This window comes from Delphinus delphis, chromosome 6 (genome assembly GCF_949987515.2).
Source record: "Delphinus delphis chromosome 6, mDelDel1.2, whole genome shotgun sequence".
NCBI lineage: Eukaryota > Metazoa > Chordata > Mammalia > Artiodactyla > Delphinidae > Delphinus > Delphinus delphis.
Genome location: NC_082688.1, coordinates 63,868,229 through 63,886,691, shown reverse-complemented (window position 1 = coordinate 63,886,691; position 18,463 = coordinate 63,868,229). Strand labels below are relative to the sequence as shown.

At 34.0% G+C, this 18,463-nt stretch overlaps 1 protein-coding gene across 2 annotated transcripts in view; it reads left to right on the top strand.

Moving 5' to 3' along the window:
* ZDHHC21 (zinc finger DHHC-type palmitoyltransferase 21) overlaps positions 1 to 18,463 on the top strand; it is a 76,878-nt gene that overhangs the window by 47,126 nt on the left and 11,289 nt on the right. Inside the window, exons 7-8 of one of the 2 annotated variants that reach the window (XR_009519880.1) lie at positions 8,535 to 8,651; positions 17,622 to 17,770. Coding sequence is in view for 1 of the 2 variants with exons in the window: in XM_060014763.1 (XP_059870746.1) it covers positions 8,535 to 8,651 (117 nt within the window). In the remaining variant the exon portion in view is untranslated. The remainder of the gene's footprint in view (positions 1 to 8,534; positions 8,652 to 17,621; positions 17,771 to 18,463) is intronic. The other variant, XM_060014763.1, reaches the window with a different exon arrangement.

The following is an 18,463-nucleotide window of genomic DNA, read 5'->3' as shown; positions in this document are numbered from 1 at the left end:
TCAGTAAACATTTATTGAGCATCTACTGTGAGCTAGAGCGAGTTCTAGGCTCCAGGGACTCATCATTGAACAAAACAGTCAAGAGTTCCCATCTTCAAGAAACTTACTGTTGTGAGAGACAGATAGTAAATACATACATAATTACATAAATAAGTAAATATCAGATGGAGGTAAGTACTCTAGAAAAAATAAAATAGACCAAGGCAGTAGGGAATGCTGGGATTTTCTGTAGTTTGGTCAAGGCAAAATAAGCAAATGGGCCCTGGTAAAAATAAACAAATGGGTCTCTGATAAGGTGATGTTTAAACAGAGACCTAAAGAAAATGAGGGAGTAAACCTGTGGATATCTGGGGAGAGATTTTGCTGGGAAGAATAAGTGTAACATCACTGATGTGGGGTTTGCTTCATATGTTGGAGAAATAGCAAAGAGCTCAATGTGGTGGGATCAGAGTGGTCCAGGAAGAAAGTGGTAGATGAGCTCAGAAGGCCAGTCCGACTCCACCTCTCTCTTTCTTCCCTTTGTCTCTTGTATCCTTTTCTATAACTTATTTGACATTTTTTGTCTGTCCTTTCACAGGCCATATGTAACTAAACATTTTCATTTTGCTATATATATTTTAAAAGAGTTCTGTTTCTATTCTAAAATTAAGAAAGCATTTTTGTATTTAATATTTCATGATCACAACTTTCTTTTTACTGCAGTTTCAGTTATTGTACCTTTTGTATTGTAAAATATAATACGCATATATAGGTGTGCACAAAAATAAAAACATACAGCTCAGTGAATGATGGCAAAGCCTCTTTGAGCAATATTTATAAGATTTATTCTTTTGTTACATTAGATACAGTTTATTTTCATTGCTATGAACATTGCTACAAATATTCATAGTATTTTATTTTATTTTATTTTATTTTTTGCGGTACGCGGGCCTCTCACTGTTGTGACCTCTCCCGTTGTGGAGCACAGGCTCGGGACACGCAGGCTCAGCGGCCATGGCTCACGGGCCCAGCCGCTCCGCGGCATGTGGGATCCTCCCGGACCGGGGCATGAACCCGCGTCCCCTGCATCGGCAGGCGGCCTCTCAACCACTGCGCCACCAGGGAAGCCCCTATTTCATTTTCTAATAAATTTATTTATTTATTTATTTTTGGCTGCGTTGGATCTTCGTTGTTGTGTGTGGGCTTTCTCTGGTTGCTGCGAGCAGGGGCTACTTGTCCTTGCAGTGCGCGGGCTTCTCATTGTGGTGGCTTCTTGTTGCGGAGCATGGGCTCTAGGCACACAGGCTTCAGTATTTGTGGCACACAGGCTCAGTTGCTCTGTGGCATGTGGGATCTTCCCGGACCAGGGATCGAACCCGTGTTCCGTGCATTGGCAGGCGGATTCTTAACCACTCCGCCACCATGGAAGTCCATAGTATTTCATTTAATGTAAAATAGTTTATATATCCATTCTATTGATGGATATTTACATTGTTTCCAGTTTGGGGCTATTACAAATAATGCTGCCAGAAGCAACCTTGTTCATGTCTCTTGCTGTACAGGTGCATGTGTTTCACTTGGATGTACAGCTAGAATTGGCTGTTTTCAAAGGTTATGTGTACGTTCCTTTAGATACTGTTAAAGTTTTACGAAGTGGTGGTACCAATTCAAAACCCCACTAGTAGAGTATGTAAGTTCACGTTACTTCATAGTGTTGCTAATACTTTTTCAGGTTTTCCTTTTTTTTTTTTAATGGCATAATATTAAAAGTATCTCCTTTATTTTTCAATTGAAGTATAGTTGATATACAATATTACATAAGTTATGGGTGTACAATATAATGATTCACAATTTGTATAGTTATTATAAGATACTGGTTATATTCCCTGTGTTGGACAGTACATCCTTGTAGCTTATTTTATACCTAATGGTTTGTACATCTTTTCCCCCTACCCTTATATTGCCCCTTCCCCTTCCCTCTCCCCACTGTAATCACTAGTTTCTTCTCTATGTCTGTGAGTCTGCTTCTTTTTTGTTATATTCACTAGTTTGTTGTATTTTTTTAGATTCCACATATAAGTGATATCATACAGTGTTTGTCTTTCTCTGTCTGACTTATTTCACTTAGCATAATGCCCTCCAGTCATCTTAAAGTTTGTAATTTTAGTGGGGATGAGCAGTACTTCGTTGTGTTATTGAGCCCCTTTTTACATGTTTATCGACCATATGTATAACCTGTTTGATGCAGTGTGTCTATTTATTTTGCATGTTTGGTAGGGGGGTTATTTAACTTTTTTTTTCCCTGGTAATTGTAGGATGTTTTAGATTTGAGTCCTTTTATGATTATGTATGTTGTAAATATCTTCTTTGTAGCTAAATTTTTTACTCTCTTAATGCTATTTTTTGATGAACAGAAGTTTTAACTTTACTCCAACTTACCAGTCTTTTCCTTTTTAGTTAGTCCTTTTGAGGTTCAATTTAAGAAGTATTTTTCTATCCTAAATCATCAATATAATTCTCCTATATTGTCTTCCAAGTATTATATTTTTTATATTTCTACCCAGAATTGATTTTTATAATGCTTATGAGGTAGGAGTTAGGATTTCATTTTTTTCACAGATGGATATCCAATTGATTTAGCACCATTTATTGAAAAGATAATTCCACTGTGCTCTGCAATACCATCTTTGTCATAAACCAAGAGCCATATATGTGTGTATCTGTTTCTGCTTTTTTTCTAGTCCATTAGTCTATCTTTGTGGTTGCACCACACTGTTACAACTGTAGTTTTATAATAAATCTTGCTATCCAGTATAAGAGAGTTTTTCTGCCTTTTTTTTTTTTTCATTATTATTGCTCCCATCAGGAGCCTTTTTAGACACTTTCTCTTCTTTTCTCTGTGAAGTTAAATACTAAGGAATAAGATTTTGTCAGGTAGGATTGATTTGTGGACAGCCACAAATCACTGTAATAGCTAAGCTTTTTTTCCTCCAAGAACCAATTTTCTCCCTCCTGGGGGTGATACTACCCCTACTGAGAATGCATGCAGTAGAGCAGATCCTCCTCCTTGTTCTTTTTATATAGGAGTGGTATGCTATCCTTTGCTTTTGTCTTTTTCAGTGAAATTTAGAAACAGCTTACTTAGCAGTTTACAAATCAAAACAAAGTAAAAAACTCCTACCAGTATATACTCTACTGGTGGGGGAATTTTATTGGGATTGTATTGATTCTATACATCAGTTTGGTTAGTTGACATCTGTACCTTACTGAGTTTCCTGATCATAAGCATAGTATAGCAGCAAGAAGAAGTTGGAAACATGGGTAGTCCTATGATCATGAGTGAGTAGTTAAAACTTTTCCTGAAAAGAATATTCACACATTTACCAGTGAATCCTAGCTCTATCATATATGAAAGGAAACAGTAATTCCAGTCTTATGCATACTCTTCAAAACACCAGAAAAAGAGGAAACTCCCCAACTCATTTTATGTGTATAGCATATGTTGGGTATATAGCCTATTAAGGGCAATAAGAGAATGAAAGGAAATTAGTCTGATTATGAACATAGATAAACAACCCCTAAACAAAATTTTAGCAAACTGAATCTGGTCATATATAACCAGCTTGATCAAGTTGAATTTATCTTAGGAATGAAAGGTTGTTTTTACACTAGAAAATCCGTCAGTATACTTTTATCAATTAACAAATTAGGGGAATAAAACCCAGATGTATGGAGACTGTATGTATTAGTGTGTGAGGACAAAGATAAAATTCAGCCTCCATTCATGTTATAAACTCTTAGCAAACTAGAACTAGAGAACTTTTTTAGTGAGATAAAAGGTTCCAAAACAAACAAAGAAAGAAAAACCACACACAGAACCCAACACAATAGCTGTAGCATGCTTAATGATGAAGTGTTGACCTTTTTCCCTCCAAGTTGAGGGACAAGGTGTTGATGCCTGCTGTGCCCCCACTGCCATTGTTATTAAATATAGTGCTAGGAATTCTAGTCCATGCAGTGAGGCAAGAGGAAGAAAGAGACGGTATAACTGCTGAAATGAAGAAAACCATCATTACTCTTAGATGGTATGATCACGTAAATAATTTACCTGTAGATTCTTTGGAATTTTTAAGCAAGTTTAAGAAGTGTGACTATAAAACAATATTTTAAAAAATCAGTTTTATTTCTATGTGCTAGCAAACAGTGCTTTAGACAATGAAATTAACAGCAGAACCATTTATAATAGAATCAAGAAACAGGAATTAAATCTGACTTTAAAAAGCACAAGACCTCTAGGGGAAAATTGTGACTCTTAGTGGAGAGAATATATCATATGTGTGTGTATGTCTGAATGTGTTGTAACTCGAAATCTAATTTAAAATTGTTATGGGAATACAAATTACAGTTGACCTTTGAACAATACACATTTGAACTGTGCAGATCCACTTCTGTGCGGATATTTTCATTAGTAAATACTCCAGTAGTACAGGATCGATGGTTGGTTGAATCCGTTGATGCTGAGGAACCGTGGATACTGAGGGCCTGCTATAAGATATATGCAGATTAACCCCCGCCTTGTTCAAGGGTCAACTGTACCTAGAATAACCAATACATCCCTTTTTTTACATTGAAGTGTAGTTGATTTACAATATTATGTTATTTTCAGGTATAAAACATAGTGATTCAATATTTTATAGATTATACTCCATTTAAATTTATTACAAAACAAAGGCTGTATTTCCCTGTGCTGTACAATATATCTTTATTGCTTATCTGTTTTATACTTAGTAGTTTGTGTCTCTTAGTCCCATACCAAGATATTCTTGAAAAAGAACAAGTTGGGATGAGTTGGCCTACTAGGTATGGAGAGTTATTACAAAGCCATAGTAACTAAGATGTGCTCACTAGTACGGGGATAAACAAACCAAGAGAACAGGATAGAGAGCCCACATCAGACTCAGGCACTTATTGACACTTGACCTCTGATCTCTGAGGAAAGGACAGCTTTTTAAATAAACCGTCCCGGGACAATCATATAGTAAAAGTAAATTCAGAACCCTGTATTTCACAGTACACAATCAATTCCAGGTGGATTAGTGACCTAAATGTGAAAGGCAAAGCTATAAAGCTTTTAAAGGCTTTAGAAGGTAATATAGGAGAATGTCATCATCATGTCAGGGTTGGGAAAGATTTCTTAAACAGGAAATAAAAAGCAATAAAAGAAAAGATTGATAAATTGGACTACATTAAAATTAAGAATTTGGGATTATCCAAAGATGCCATAAAGAGAATGAAAAAGTAGACTCAGAGTAGGAAAAGATATTTGTAATATGCAACTGAAATGTAGTATCGAAAATGTCTGAAGAACGAATCAGTAACCTCTCTCTTTAAGGTAGGGATGCGGGAGAGGATGTGACGGGGAAGAAATGCACTGAGGAAAGCGTCTGCATGTTTTCAAATGTTTGCATTCTTTTCTCTAAACTGAACTTATGTTTTATGCATTTCTCTATATATAAGCACATTTCTTAACCAAAAAATGGAAAGGAATGAAAACGATAAAGAAATACAGTTACTGTATTAGTTTTCTAGGGCGACATAAAATACCACAGGCTGGGGGCATAAACAACAGAAACTCATTTTCTCAGAGTTCTGGAGCCTGGAAGTCTAAGATCAGGATGTCGGCAGGTTTGGTTTCTCTGGAGGCTTCTCTCCTGGCTTGCATATGGCACCTTGTTGCTGTGTCTTCGCATGTGCTTGAGCATCCGTGGTGTCGCTTTGTGTTTCTGAGTTTCCTCTTCGTATAAGGATACCAGTCAGATTGGATTAATGTCCACCCTAAGGGCCCCATTTTTCTTGATCTCCTCTTTAAAGGCCCTCTCTCCAAATACTCTCACGTTCTGAGGTGGTGGGGTGAGGGTGGGGTTAGGGCTTCCACATACGAATTTCTGGAGAGACACAATTCAGCCATAATAACACTGATTATGTCATAAAGATTTGAATAGCAAATGGATGCTTGTGATGTAGATAAAATTTCCCAAGCCAATTTTTGGATTCAAAAAGTGCTAGATCTAAAAAAAAAAAAAATCTAAGATAGAAGTAAAGATGTTGTGCTCTGGAGAAGTATGTTAAATGACTCAAAATATGGATTTAGTACTGATGTTAATTGTGTGTGTGTAAAACTGGGATGCATTTTTTTGAAAATGTAAGAGCGAGAAAAAGCAATTTCTGAATCAATTTACTATTTTACACAAGTACTCTCTAACATAAATGTATACCTAAGTGAATAAATGTAATTTTAAGTAGATCTTTTAGTCTCATCTTCATCCCTAACATGTATAAATTCTAGTGGACAAAAAAGTTTTTTAATCTTTTCACTGGGAGAAAAGAGGATGCATTTTATTTGGTCGTATATGGCACAGATCTTCCTTGACTTACAGTGGGGTACATCCTGATAAACCCATTCTAAGTTGAAAATATCCAAAGTTGCACCATCTTAAAAGTCAGAAAATTGTAAGGTGAACTGTTGTAAATTGGGGACCATGTGTATTTTTATTAGGGTAAGCTCTACTATGACACAGTATGTTCATTCCTAAAATTTGCCCCACTGTGCAAAATCATGCAATGAAAACCATAGGGCTTATGGGAAAATGAAGACACAACACTCAAAAACTTTGTCAGTGACTCTTAAAAGGGTTCCTAATAAAAATAGCAGCACAGTTTTATACATGTTAATTAGTCAAGAAATACGTAAATACTATAACAAACATTGCACTTTACCTTAGAAGAGACCTGAAATTTTCTTGTGGAAGTGGGCATCAGAAGGATTGCGTTATGTGAGTTATTACCAAGTGATGGAAGGAGAGTCATATGAAATTGGAGGGAAAATTGTGATACCAGGTACGGATGAGTGTGGCTCATAACACACATGACAAATTGAGTTAGCCGGTAGATGTTTGGGGGTGTGTGTTTTGTGTATTCCTGTATGGCTTGGTTTAGCTGGGTGAAGTTTTTACTGTTCATCTTGGGTTTCTTGCAGATAAAATCACACATAAACAAACAAGAGTCTTGCTATGCTCAAGTTGTTGCTTAGTGCATCAGTCATGTTGGAACATATTTGTGTTTTCATACAGCATAATAGCAGAGTTTACTGTACTGAATTTTTAATATCATTCATAGCCCCATCTTTTCCTCTTTACATGTTTGGTAAGGATTTTGCATTAGGCTCTTTTTAGTGAAATTTTGAAATAGTCAAAACTAATATGTAACTGTTACATAACACCTTAAGAATCTTGGTAAATTTTAAGTTTTCCCTGGCTAATAAACTGAGTGGTTTGGGTGTGGACTCAGAGTTTTGCTTAAGTCAGGTGGATGATCACTGTGCCACACAGAAAAGCATCAGTTCTTTTGTTTCAAACAAGATCATTATGTTCGGTGACCCCCCTGTTTCTGGTATTGCTACCAGGGTACCTTTAAGCCTTAACCTGAATCAGTATTAAAAGAGCATGTGCATGGTTATGTTTTGGGGTCCTTCCCATTCGTTTGTTGCTTTTTATCCACTGTGGCTATTTTATTCCAAAGCTTAGTAACTACAGGTTTCCAGAAGTCTTTGTTCTTTCACTCTCTCTCCCTCGACTGGAATGGTCTGGCCAGACAAGGGAGAGAGAGTGAAAGAACAGTGAGGGTAAATGAAATGGCTTCTCCTGGTTTTCCTGACCTCCTGCCACAGTTTCTTTGGATCACTTTCAAGACCCTCATTTTCATGCCCTGGGCTGGACAATCAGTTTTCCCTCACAGCGTTTCCATTTCTGTCTCCTGTCTAGGCATTCCTTTATGTTTCTGCTGTCCTCTGTGCACACATTCCTGTTAAAGTATATATCGCATTGTTTTGGAGTTTTGCAGAGTTGGGCTCTCTCTCTGAATAAACTGCATACTTCTTGAGGGCACAGACCATATCTTTATCCTTTTTACATTTCTACTACATAGCTCAGTGCTTGGCAGTGGTAGTTGAGTGAGTGGATGGATGAATGAATGAGTTGGTCTTGCAGAGGGCTGTTCATGTGATCCTATTATTTGTGTTACCCCCTCATTTTGACTAAAATACATAATCTCTAGGTATCTTGGCCACTTGAACTTTAATATTATGAATCAGGTTTGTGCATTCAAGCTTTTTAGCAGTACCATAATAAAATTTCCTTTTGTTGAACCAGAGATTGTACACCATCTGTTTTGTTTTTGTTTTTTTGATTTTTGGAGGGTTTTCTGTTTTGTTTTTGCTCCAAATAGTAAATGAGCATGGCTAATTTGCAACTTTAGGATTAGGAGTTTTTATGACAATTGAGTAGTAAAATCCCATTTTTCAGCTTGCTACTATGAATTAAAAACAATTACTTTTGAAATTTTCAAATATTTATATGTTTATGAAGTGGAATAAACTAAAAAATGGGGAGAGTAGTTCTTTTAAGATAATAAGGGAAAATGTTATGGCTCAATTCTTTATTATTGCAACTGTAAGTAATTTTTGAATTGTTTTTAAGATTTTCTTTTTCTTCTTATAGGACCTCTTTGTTGTTAGACATGAATTGGCCATAATGAGACTAGCTGCCTTTATGGGCATTACAATGTTCGTTGGAATAACTGGACTCTTTTATACTCAACTAATTGGCATCATCACAGTAAGTATATTTTTAATGTAAAGTAATGTATTTGTGAACATATTGCCTAATTACGAACTTAATTCTAAAAAGTTACAGGAAGTTTAGAAATTAAAGAGGAAACTTATCCGTAGTCATTTATGTATTTCCATTTCCGTATGCCTGTGTAATTTTAAAGTAGTTATAATCAGTGTACAGAGTGTACATATAATTTTGTATCCTGCTTTTAAAAATTAGATTAAAGTATTTTTATATGGCTACAGACATCATGTTTATAGTTTTTAATAGTTGGATATACTATTTAGTGAACATAACATATTTTAATTAATCATTTTTCTGTTGGTCAGCATCTACTATGCAATCTTTTTTTTCTGTATTACAAATAGCTCTTTGAACATCTCTTTTTCCTCTTTAAACTAGTAACTTAAGGTAAATTCCAAAAAATGGAATGTTGCTGGTAGAAACATTTTATTAGTAATTAAACGGGTTTTTTTTAATGTATTTATTAGCCAAAGTGGATTTGTCACAACAGAAAAGATTTTAAAAATGAGAAAAATAACACTGTTTAAGGATTTAAAAGTTTGGAAATACACTGCATTGCAGAAGATGCAGAGTAAATAGGCTTTTTCGTATGTTGTTGGCGGGGGTATAAATTGGTATAAACTTTTTGAAGGGCAAATTGTCAATGTCTATCAAAATTTTAAAGGCGCAACCCTTTTGACCACCTCTAGATACTGTTTTTTCACATGTGTGTAAATAAGTGTGTATATTAAAAAAGATCTTCATTGTTATATTAATATAGTGTATGAAAACTTAAGTGTTTATAAGACTATATTCAGTGGAAAAAACTGTAAGAAAATGCATCAAAACTTACTTTAAAGCAACAGTAATCAAGAAAGTGTTGTACTGGCATAAGGATAGATGAAATAGAATTGAGAGTCCAGAAATAGACATATATATCTATGGTCAATCAGTTTTTCAGCAAGAGTAGCAAGACTATTCAATAGGGGAAAGAAAAGTCTTTTCAACAAATACTGCTGGGACAGCTAGGTATCCACATGCAGAAGAATGAAGTTGGGCCCTTACCTCATACCATATATGTAAATTAACTCAAAATGGATCATAGACCTGAATATAAGATCTAAAGTCATAAAACTCCTAGAAGAAAACATAGGATTAGGCAATACTAAGGATTAGGCAATACTAAATCTCAGACTAGGAAATAATATCCTAGATATGAAACCAAAAGTGTAAATAAAGGAAAAAAAGATAATTTGGACTTACTCAAAACTGTAAACTTTTGCACTTCAAAGGATGCTATCAAGAAAGTGAAAGGACAGCTCACAGAATGGGAGAAAATATTGTGTATCTGATAAGGGACTTGTATCTAGAATAAAGAACTCTTAAACTCAGTAATAAGAAGGCAACCTAATTAAAGCATGGGGAAAGGATCTGAATGGACATTTCTTCCAAGAAGATACAAATGGACAATAAATACTACATGAAAAGATGCTCAACATCATTAGTCATCAGGGAAATGAAAATCAAAACCATAATTAGGTATCACTTCTCATGCACACTAGGAGACTATAATAAAAAAAGGTAATAACAAAGGTTGGTGAGGATGCAGAGGAAGCAGAACCCTCATGCACTACTAGTGGGAATGTAAAATGGTGCAGATACTTTACAAAATAGTCTGACCATTCTGTAAGTAAACATGAGTTATGTTTTGATTCAGCAATTCCACGCCTAGGTATGTACCTAAGAGAAATGAAATGTATGTTCACATAAAAATTTGTACATAAATATTTATAGCAGCATTAGTCATAATAGACCAAAACTCTCAGCAATCCAGATATCTATCAGCTGGTGAATGGATATATACAAAATGTGGTATATATCCATAAAATGGAATACTATTTGGCCATAAGAAGAAGTGAAGTACTGATGCATGCAACACCATAGATGAACCTTGAGAGCATTATGCTAAGTGAAAGAAACCCGTCACAAAAGGTCACATATTTGTATCATTCCATTTAATGATATGTCCAGAATAGGCAAGTCTATAGAGACAAAGTAGATTAGTGGTTGGTGGGGTTGGGGAGCTAGTGGGGGCTGGAGATAATGGCTAAAGGGTACAGAGTTTCTTTCATAGGGTGATGAACATGTTCTAAAATTGATTGTGGTGATGATTGTATGACTCTGTGAACATACTAAAAAACCATTGAATTGTATACTTTAAATGGGTGAATTTTATGGTATATGAATTATATGTCAATAAAGCTGTTAACAAAAGAATATTTCTGGCATAAATTAAATGTTAATTTTATTCATTTGTTCACATTCATTCATTTATTTATTCATTTTATATATGGTTTGTTGATGTCCTTTGTCTGTTTTCTATTCAGGTGTTCTTTTCTCTTATGGTTTAATAAGAAATGTTAATAAAAACATTCAAAAAAAAGAAATAATGCAGAGGTAACTCTCTCTATCCCTCTATCTATATGCAAAGACTGTCTATGGAAAGACACATGAGATACCAGTAATGGTACTGGCCTCTGAAGAAAACTGGAAGAATGCAGTCAGAAGTGGAAGGAAAACATATTTATTGTGTAACCATTGTTTTAATATTTTGCAAGGTACTCATAATAACCTTTCCCCTCTAGATTTTATAGGAAGAATTTTAAACACAGGAAATTTTAAAGAATCTTACAGTGAATCCTCAACCACAATTAACATTTTAGAGTATTTGCTTTATCTCACTTCAAATTGTCCATCAATCCATTATATGTTGTAATATATATCAAAGTAATTTGCAGCATCAGATAGTTCACCACACAAATCACTAACTGGAGCTCAGTGCTTGTTTATGTTTTTTCCTTTGAGGCAAATTTTACATACAATGAAAGACATAAATGCACACATGTGCAACCCAAACCCCGTTCACAATAGAGAATATTACCATCACCCTAGAAAGTTCCGTCATGCCTCATATCAGTAAGTCCATATCCTCTGCAGAGGCAGCAGTGATCTGTTGTTTTTTTTCCCATCCATCACAGATTAGTATTGGTTATAGAATTTCATATATACCCATTAATATGTCTCCTTTCTTTCAATATAATGTTTTTTTGATTCATCCATGTTGTTGCATGTATTGATAATTTTTTTTATTGCTGAGTAGTATTCCATTGTATGACTATACCACAGTTTGTTTATCCATTCTATTAAAAGACAACTGGTCTGGTTCCAGGTTTTGGTAATTATGAGTAAAAACGCTGTGAACATTCTTGTTCAAGTCTTTTTGTGGAAACATGTTTTCATTTTCTTGGGTAAATACCTAGGAGAAGAATTGCTGGTCACTTGAGACAGGTTTATCTTTTATTTCATAAGAAACTGCCAGGCCTTTTCCCCAAGGAGCTGTATCATTTTGCACTCTGACCAACAATGTATGAGAATTCGGGTTGCTCCATATCCTCATCAGCATTTATTGTTGTCAGTCTTTTTAATTGCAGCTGTTCTAGTAGGTTTTAATAGTATCTGGTTGTTTTAATTTGCATTTCCTTGATGACTAATGATACTGAACACTTCTTCATGTGCTTATTGGGCATTCATGGATTGTATAATGTCTGTTTAAATATGTTTTTATTATTGTTCAGTGGCTTGAAATGTTTTCTAATATCTCTTGTGATTTATCTAGTGATGATGATAAATAACATGATATTAATCACATTCCTGTGGACGAGAATAGGTCTTCCCCTAACATCTTTTTTCTCTGCTTTTATACTCATTCATAATTACTTTATAGCCTATTCATAAGTCAAGTCTAAATTGCCAGGTTATGCTTGTATTTTTGAATTTCCACTTTTGAATTTGCCCAAATCATTGGTATATATTTATATTTCCTGGAATGAAGTTTCTCTGATTTCCCCCAATTTCTTATGATTAATGACTGGAAATGGATGTTTGAGAGTGTTGCTGTTAAGACTACAAGTTACTTCTGAGAGCCATCAGAGGTTTATAGCTGAGGGTAACAGTTTCCTTCTCACCTAAGCAGAAAGTGAGGTTTGGCAGCAAAGGCTTCAAGATATTTTAAGAATTCCTATTCTCAAATTTTAGTATTCACTTCTGAGTTGGACATAAAGTTATTTATAGTATTTGCTGGTTTTTAAAGGGTATATAGTATCAGGTTCCTTTCTGACTATTCCGTACTACCAGTATGTTAATATTAATTTTCAAATTGCATGATTTTCTCTTTTGCTATAATATTGAACAACATTTCACCATGTTGAAATGGACAGGGAGATTGGGTCTGATGTTGTGACAGGGAGATTGGGTCTGATGTTGTGATATTTCTAAAACTGAGTAGAAACCACATTTGTTAAATAATGCTCTCTCCCCAAGTCTCATCTCTTTATGTATACATTTAGTACCCTCTCAGAACACTCTGTGCTAGACAGGTCTCATGTCTTTGGAAATTATACATTTGTGAAACATTTAAAAAGGAATGCAAGCATTAAGAGAGAGAATATATTCCATTTGTTAGTCCAACCTTTAGGCACTGTACTTCCTCTTGAATCTAAGTACTTAAAAAAATTACAGTAAATTTCAATTCCATTTACCTGGGCTTTCATAGTGAACTTCAAGTACCACTCTTTTTGAATGAAAAAAACATTTTTTTAAAGGTTTCCAGAATTCACTCCTCCCACATTGATTTAAGGTTCTTTAGGGCTTAATTATTTGAAGTTGTTATGCATTCAGTATTTAATTTTAAATTTAACGAATTATTATTATTTAAAAGTAGTATTTAATATTAAAATTAAAATTTAAAACATAGATTTTGCTTCCTTTCTTTATAAAATATGCTTGCTGTTTCATTTTATGAAAAAATTAGTACTGCCTACAGGACATTTCACATCTGGACATGGTTTTGTCATAATCTGAATCCATGGATCTCTCTTTACAGTGTGAAGGCAGTGACGAATTTGTCAGTTAGCATAAGAAAGAAAAGGGGGAGAAAGAATCACAGTGAATTTAATTACTTCATTGATGTCTTCCTCCTTCCCCTACTCCTGCCCCCAAAGACCAAGAGGCATTTTGGGAAAACACTGGTGGGAGTATCATTTCATTATAGAAACTATGTAAAATTACATAGCTTGAATATAGGCCTGTTAGACTACAAACAAGCAAAACAAGTGCCATCTCTGTTTAGGTTTAGGTTGAGGTTTTGAGGAAGCAGTGTATTAATTTTCAGTAATTTTTCCCCATTATTTGTTCTTACTTGGAAAAATCATTTCTCTCCTGTATAAGAGGAAAAATCCCATCTTATTGATAGTAGAAGGTAACAGGATAATCATAGTAATGATAATCTGTTGTCATTTTAGACCTAGTAAGAGCAGATTATCTGTGACCCAGATAAAATAATTAGAAATTACTTAAATTTAAAAACAGTGGATTTCTAATCCCATTTCCAAGGTTAAAAGATCTCAACACAACCTGATGTTTCTATGGAACAGACTAATCTTAAACCCAATTTTAAAGGATTACCTTTGATTATTTTTAGATTTAATTTTAAACAAGATTTAACTATATATGTTTGTTCCTTTTTACTAAAATTAATACTGAAGTTAAAGTGTTTTCAAAGTCTGCTTTGAAGCATTCTTTATTTAGTTAGGGAACAGATTATTCTAATTATTCCTTACTTAGACCGTTTAGCCTTTTTGTTTGTTTCTGAATGAAATGGATAGTGATGTTGTCATTATTGTAATTGATGTCAGAATTTCTTATTGAGCAGTAGTTCACACACAGCCAAGAATAATGTCCATTCTGATGAGCACCAACACTAAGAGTGCTGGGTGATTGTATTAGTCATGTTTTGAGTTGCTGGGCTTGGAGAGAGTTAATCAAGAAGCTCTGTAACAGCTGGTACAGCGCCTTCTGGTGAGGGTCTGACAGTGAGCTATTGTATACCATGACACTGCTCTGACAGTTTATCTAAATTTTGTATACAAGCATTTTTGTTTTCAGGGCACCGTGGAGTTTGTGTAAAAGCTTAAGCTTTTGATGGCGTCTCTGGAGCTTAGTGCTTTTCTCAGTTGTGGTGAGATTGAGGGTGGGGTGGGGAAGATATATTTAGTTGAAATTTTGTAAAAGGCTTTAAATTCTCAAAGAAAAAAATTGAGCTTTTTATATTTGGTCTCACAGGTAACTATTGTTGGACTCTACTTGAATTACTAAAGATAGCTTAAAGCAAAGCTTTTCAAAATAAAGGGAGAAAATGTTTTCCCCCCTAAATACTGGCTCATGATTACCTAAATAAATATAGACAGAATCACAGATGCAGGAGTGACTTAATTTTAACTTGATTATGTTATACAATGAAAAGTATCTTGTGTTCAAAATGTTAAATTAGTTTAAATGGCATTATCTATTAAATAACATTCTTATTAATCAGATGATTAGTGGACTTACCTGCCTTTTAACATGTACCTAGAAATGTAGTCCTGAGATTATTAATCCTTATAATGAAATTCTGCTAAGTATCCCCTGAATCAGTGTGGTGAATTAACAGCATTCGGTATAGTCTCTGTACAAATTACGTTTGCTTTACCCAACTCCAAATCAGCATTGCAAATATGGAAATCGTTGCTAATTGTGCTGAACCCAGCTCACTTACATTTTTGTAAAGGGAGCTCTGTACAGCATTTTGTCTTCCTTTCTGAATTATGTTTTCATTTAATAAAAACAAAATATATTTTTAATACAGTATTTCTAATTATAATATTATGGGAAGTATCTTCTCTGTAGCTTTTTTAAAACCTAGAAGAATCATTAAAATTTAAATTGTTACTTCTTATATGTTTTTAATGTCATATTCTAATATTGGCTATAATATTTCTTTGAATTTTGGATACAATAGAGAACTTTATAGAAACTAGGTACCCCCTCGCCAAGGAATTAGTTTAAATACATACTGTGTTACATTGCATAGTAATAGAAAAGCTTTCTTTCTAAAAATTCCTGCTAGCATCGTAATTATTATGTGTGGAAGTGGATTGCTCTTTAGCATAAACGTGTTCCTATGTGAAAATGTATTTATATTGCATCCTCTCTCTTTACTCAATGTAATAAACTTCTTGAAAGTAATTTAAAACAACTTAAATCTATTTCTGTAGATTTTTTTCAATAAGAATAGTGCATTTTAATTTTCTTAAAACATGATGAATAGCTTGAGTGATTAAATAGATGCTTTTTTTTTGGTAAGGAAGCTAAACATTTATGAGTTGTACTTGCTGTTTTTCCCATGTTATTGTTCATGTTCTGAATCCACGTGAATTTTTAATCTGAATTTACAACTTTATAGGATTGGAGAAAACAGTGAATTTTATATTTATAGTTAACTTTTAGATCTTTTTCCACAGTGATTCATATGCTTCTCTCTGTCACAGTCTATCACTATATTAATTCTCAAATTCCAGCCAAAGGGGCACATTAGCCCATCTTACTTCTACTGATAACCGAAAATCTTATGAAAGTATAGTTTTGTACTAAAAATGTAAGAATAGTTGACCTTGATTTGATTGTTGATTGCAAACGTAAGTTTTCAGCTGTTTCTAAATAGTGTATGGCTTATTTATATATGTTATTGTATATAATCCTCCTCTCTGACATCCTCGGCATATTCCTGTATAATTATTTCTTGTATGTTTAACTACTTTCACTAGACTGTAAGCTCCTGTTGCTAAGGACTGTGTCATAATATGTACTTAGTAAATTTTTGATAGACAATAAATGAGTAAATGAATCATGTTTTATGTACTTAGTACTTATTTTTTCAACTAGATTATAAGCCCCTTGTGGACATTGGATTTTATCTGTGTAGTCTCCTACAGTCCATGTCATTTTATCTTTGATTATAAAAAACACTTGTTTGTTTAAACATCAATTTTTCTAGTTACATTCTAATGTAATTAAGATAGCTCCAAGCCCTACAATAAAAACTTAGGCCTGTCATTTATTGAGGAGTTATTAAGGGCTCTAAGATATTAACTCATTTAATTTCTACAAAAACCTATGAGGTAAATAGTAGTATTTGAAAATTGAGATACAGAATTTTAGTAACTTTCTTAAGGTTTTATACAGCCAGAAAATGGCTTGATGAAGAGGAGTATGGGAATTGTGTTGGAAAGAAATGTTTTAAGTGGCTATCAAAGTAACATCTACTGCCTTCTCAGTTTGGTTTCATGATTGATTAAATGTCTCTGTTAACTTAAGATCTCTAATAAAAGATGTAGCTGGTCCTCTGTTGGAGATGGATGCTTATGAACCATTTATTTCAAGTGAGTAATACAGTAGTGAGTTCTGGCTTCAAAGGAGGAGAGAGAGCTAAGGTTAACAGAAAGTTTTCTCTCTTTGGATTGAAAAAAATTAAAGATAAGGAATCATGTTATTTCTGTCCATGTTCAATTAGTTTAGTGCTGCAAACATATATTGAGTATCCACTTTGAATAATTTGTGCTGTTCGGTGCTATGAAAGACACAAAGTTAAATGAGTTGCTCTCTGTATGTTGAGCAGAAATTCTAGGAATTTAAGCAAAAGTCTATTTTAGAATTAGCAGAAATCAGTAGTAGACAAAACAGGTATATAATCTCTAGTTGTGATAAACTTTCCTTAATAGTGTTTTTTACTCCAGATTAAATCAGCAGAGTCATTGAATCAGGTATGTGCAGTAGAGTTAAAAGCATCAACAAGACCTATGATAAGACTAAAGAGTGCAGGCGATCCTTGAGGTTAGATCGAACTGTCTTCAAGGAGACTTTCTGATAGAATGTTCTTACTTTCCTTAGATCTTCAGTTTGACAGATCTGGAAACTCCATTCTGAAAATGTTTCCAGGGTTAATCAGGCCCGGAAGCAGTGACTCTACTTCTAGACTCAAAAGTGATAGTCATATAAACCAGGTTGACTATTTATTCCCTTATGTATGATTGTCAGGTACCAAAGGACTCTGCAGTACATTCTTTCTCCTGTACAACAACATATATGGCAAAGTGTTACTTTGTGAGAATGAACTCAAAGCAGAATGAGTTAGTTGGATGGATTGTATCATCAAGCTGTCTATTCCAAGAGGACTAGATTCTCAGGTCTGTTAACCAGGAAACGTCTGGTGATAAATTCTTGCTCTTCGCCTCTCACCTCCCCCCCCCCTCAATTTTTCCAATAGGCAATAAATACCTCCCTCCCCCTTCCTATTAGAAACTTTTTTTTCCATTCCAGTTATAATCTTACTAGTTGAGATACAGTTTTCTTTTAAGTCAAACATATTTCCTTAGACTGAACCTGAAAGATAATTTCTTAGAGTAAGATGATCCATCAGGAGAAGATAAAGTATAGTTGATAAAATACTTGAGCCCTATATTTCTGTAAGTCTTTCTTGTTTCTAGTTTATTCTTTTTTTTTAGAAGATAAACTTCCGGTTTTTAAAATAAGAAAGCATTCTCATTTATCTCAGTTATGCAGACTGGCAGAAGTCTTGGATATTTTTATCATTAGACCATAATCAATACATAAATATTTCTTTGGAAATAAGGTATTTTGATTGTAGATAATACAATAAAAATGTGTTTCTTATCATTCCTTGAAGAGTGAGTTTTTCTAGATAGCTGTTTTACATATAACTAAGAATTTATAAAATATACTCCGTGAAGATAGCAATTACCTTTTTGGTCATTTTTGTGATAGTCACTAAAGGTATTGAGTCTTTTATGTTGAATGGAATTAACTGCACTAAAATCTATTTTAAATATTTTTAATTTATTTTTCATGTGTGAAATATT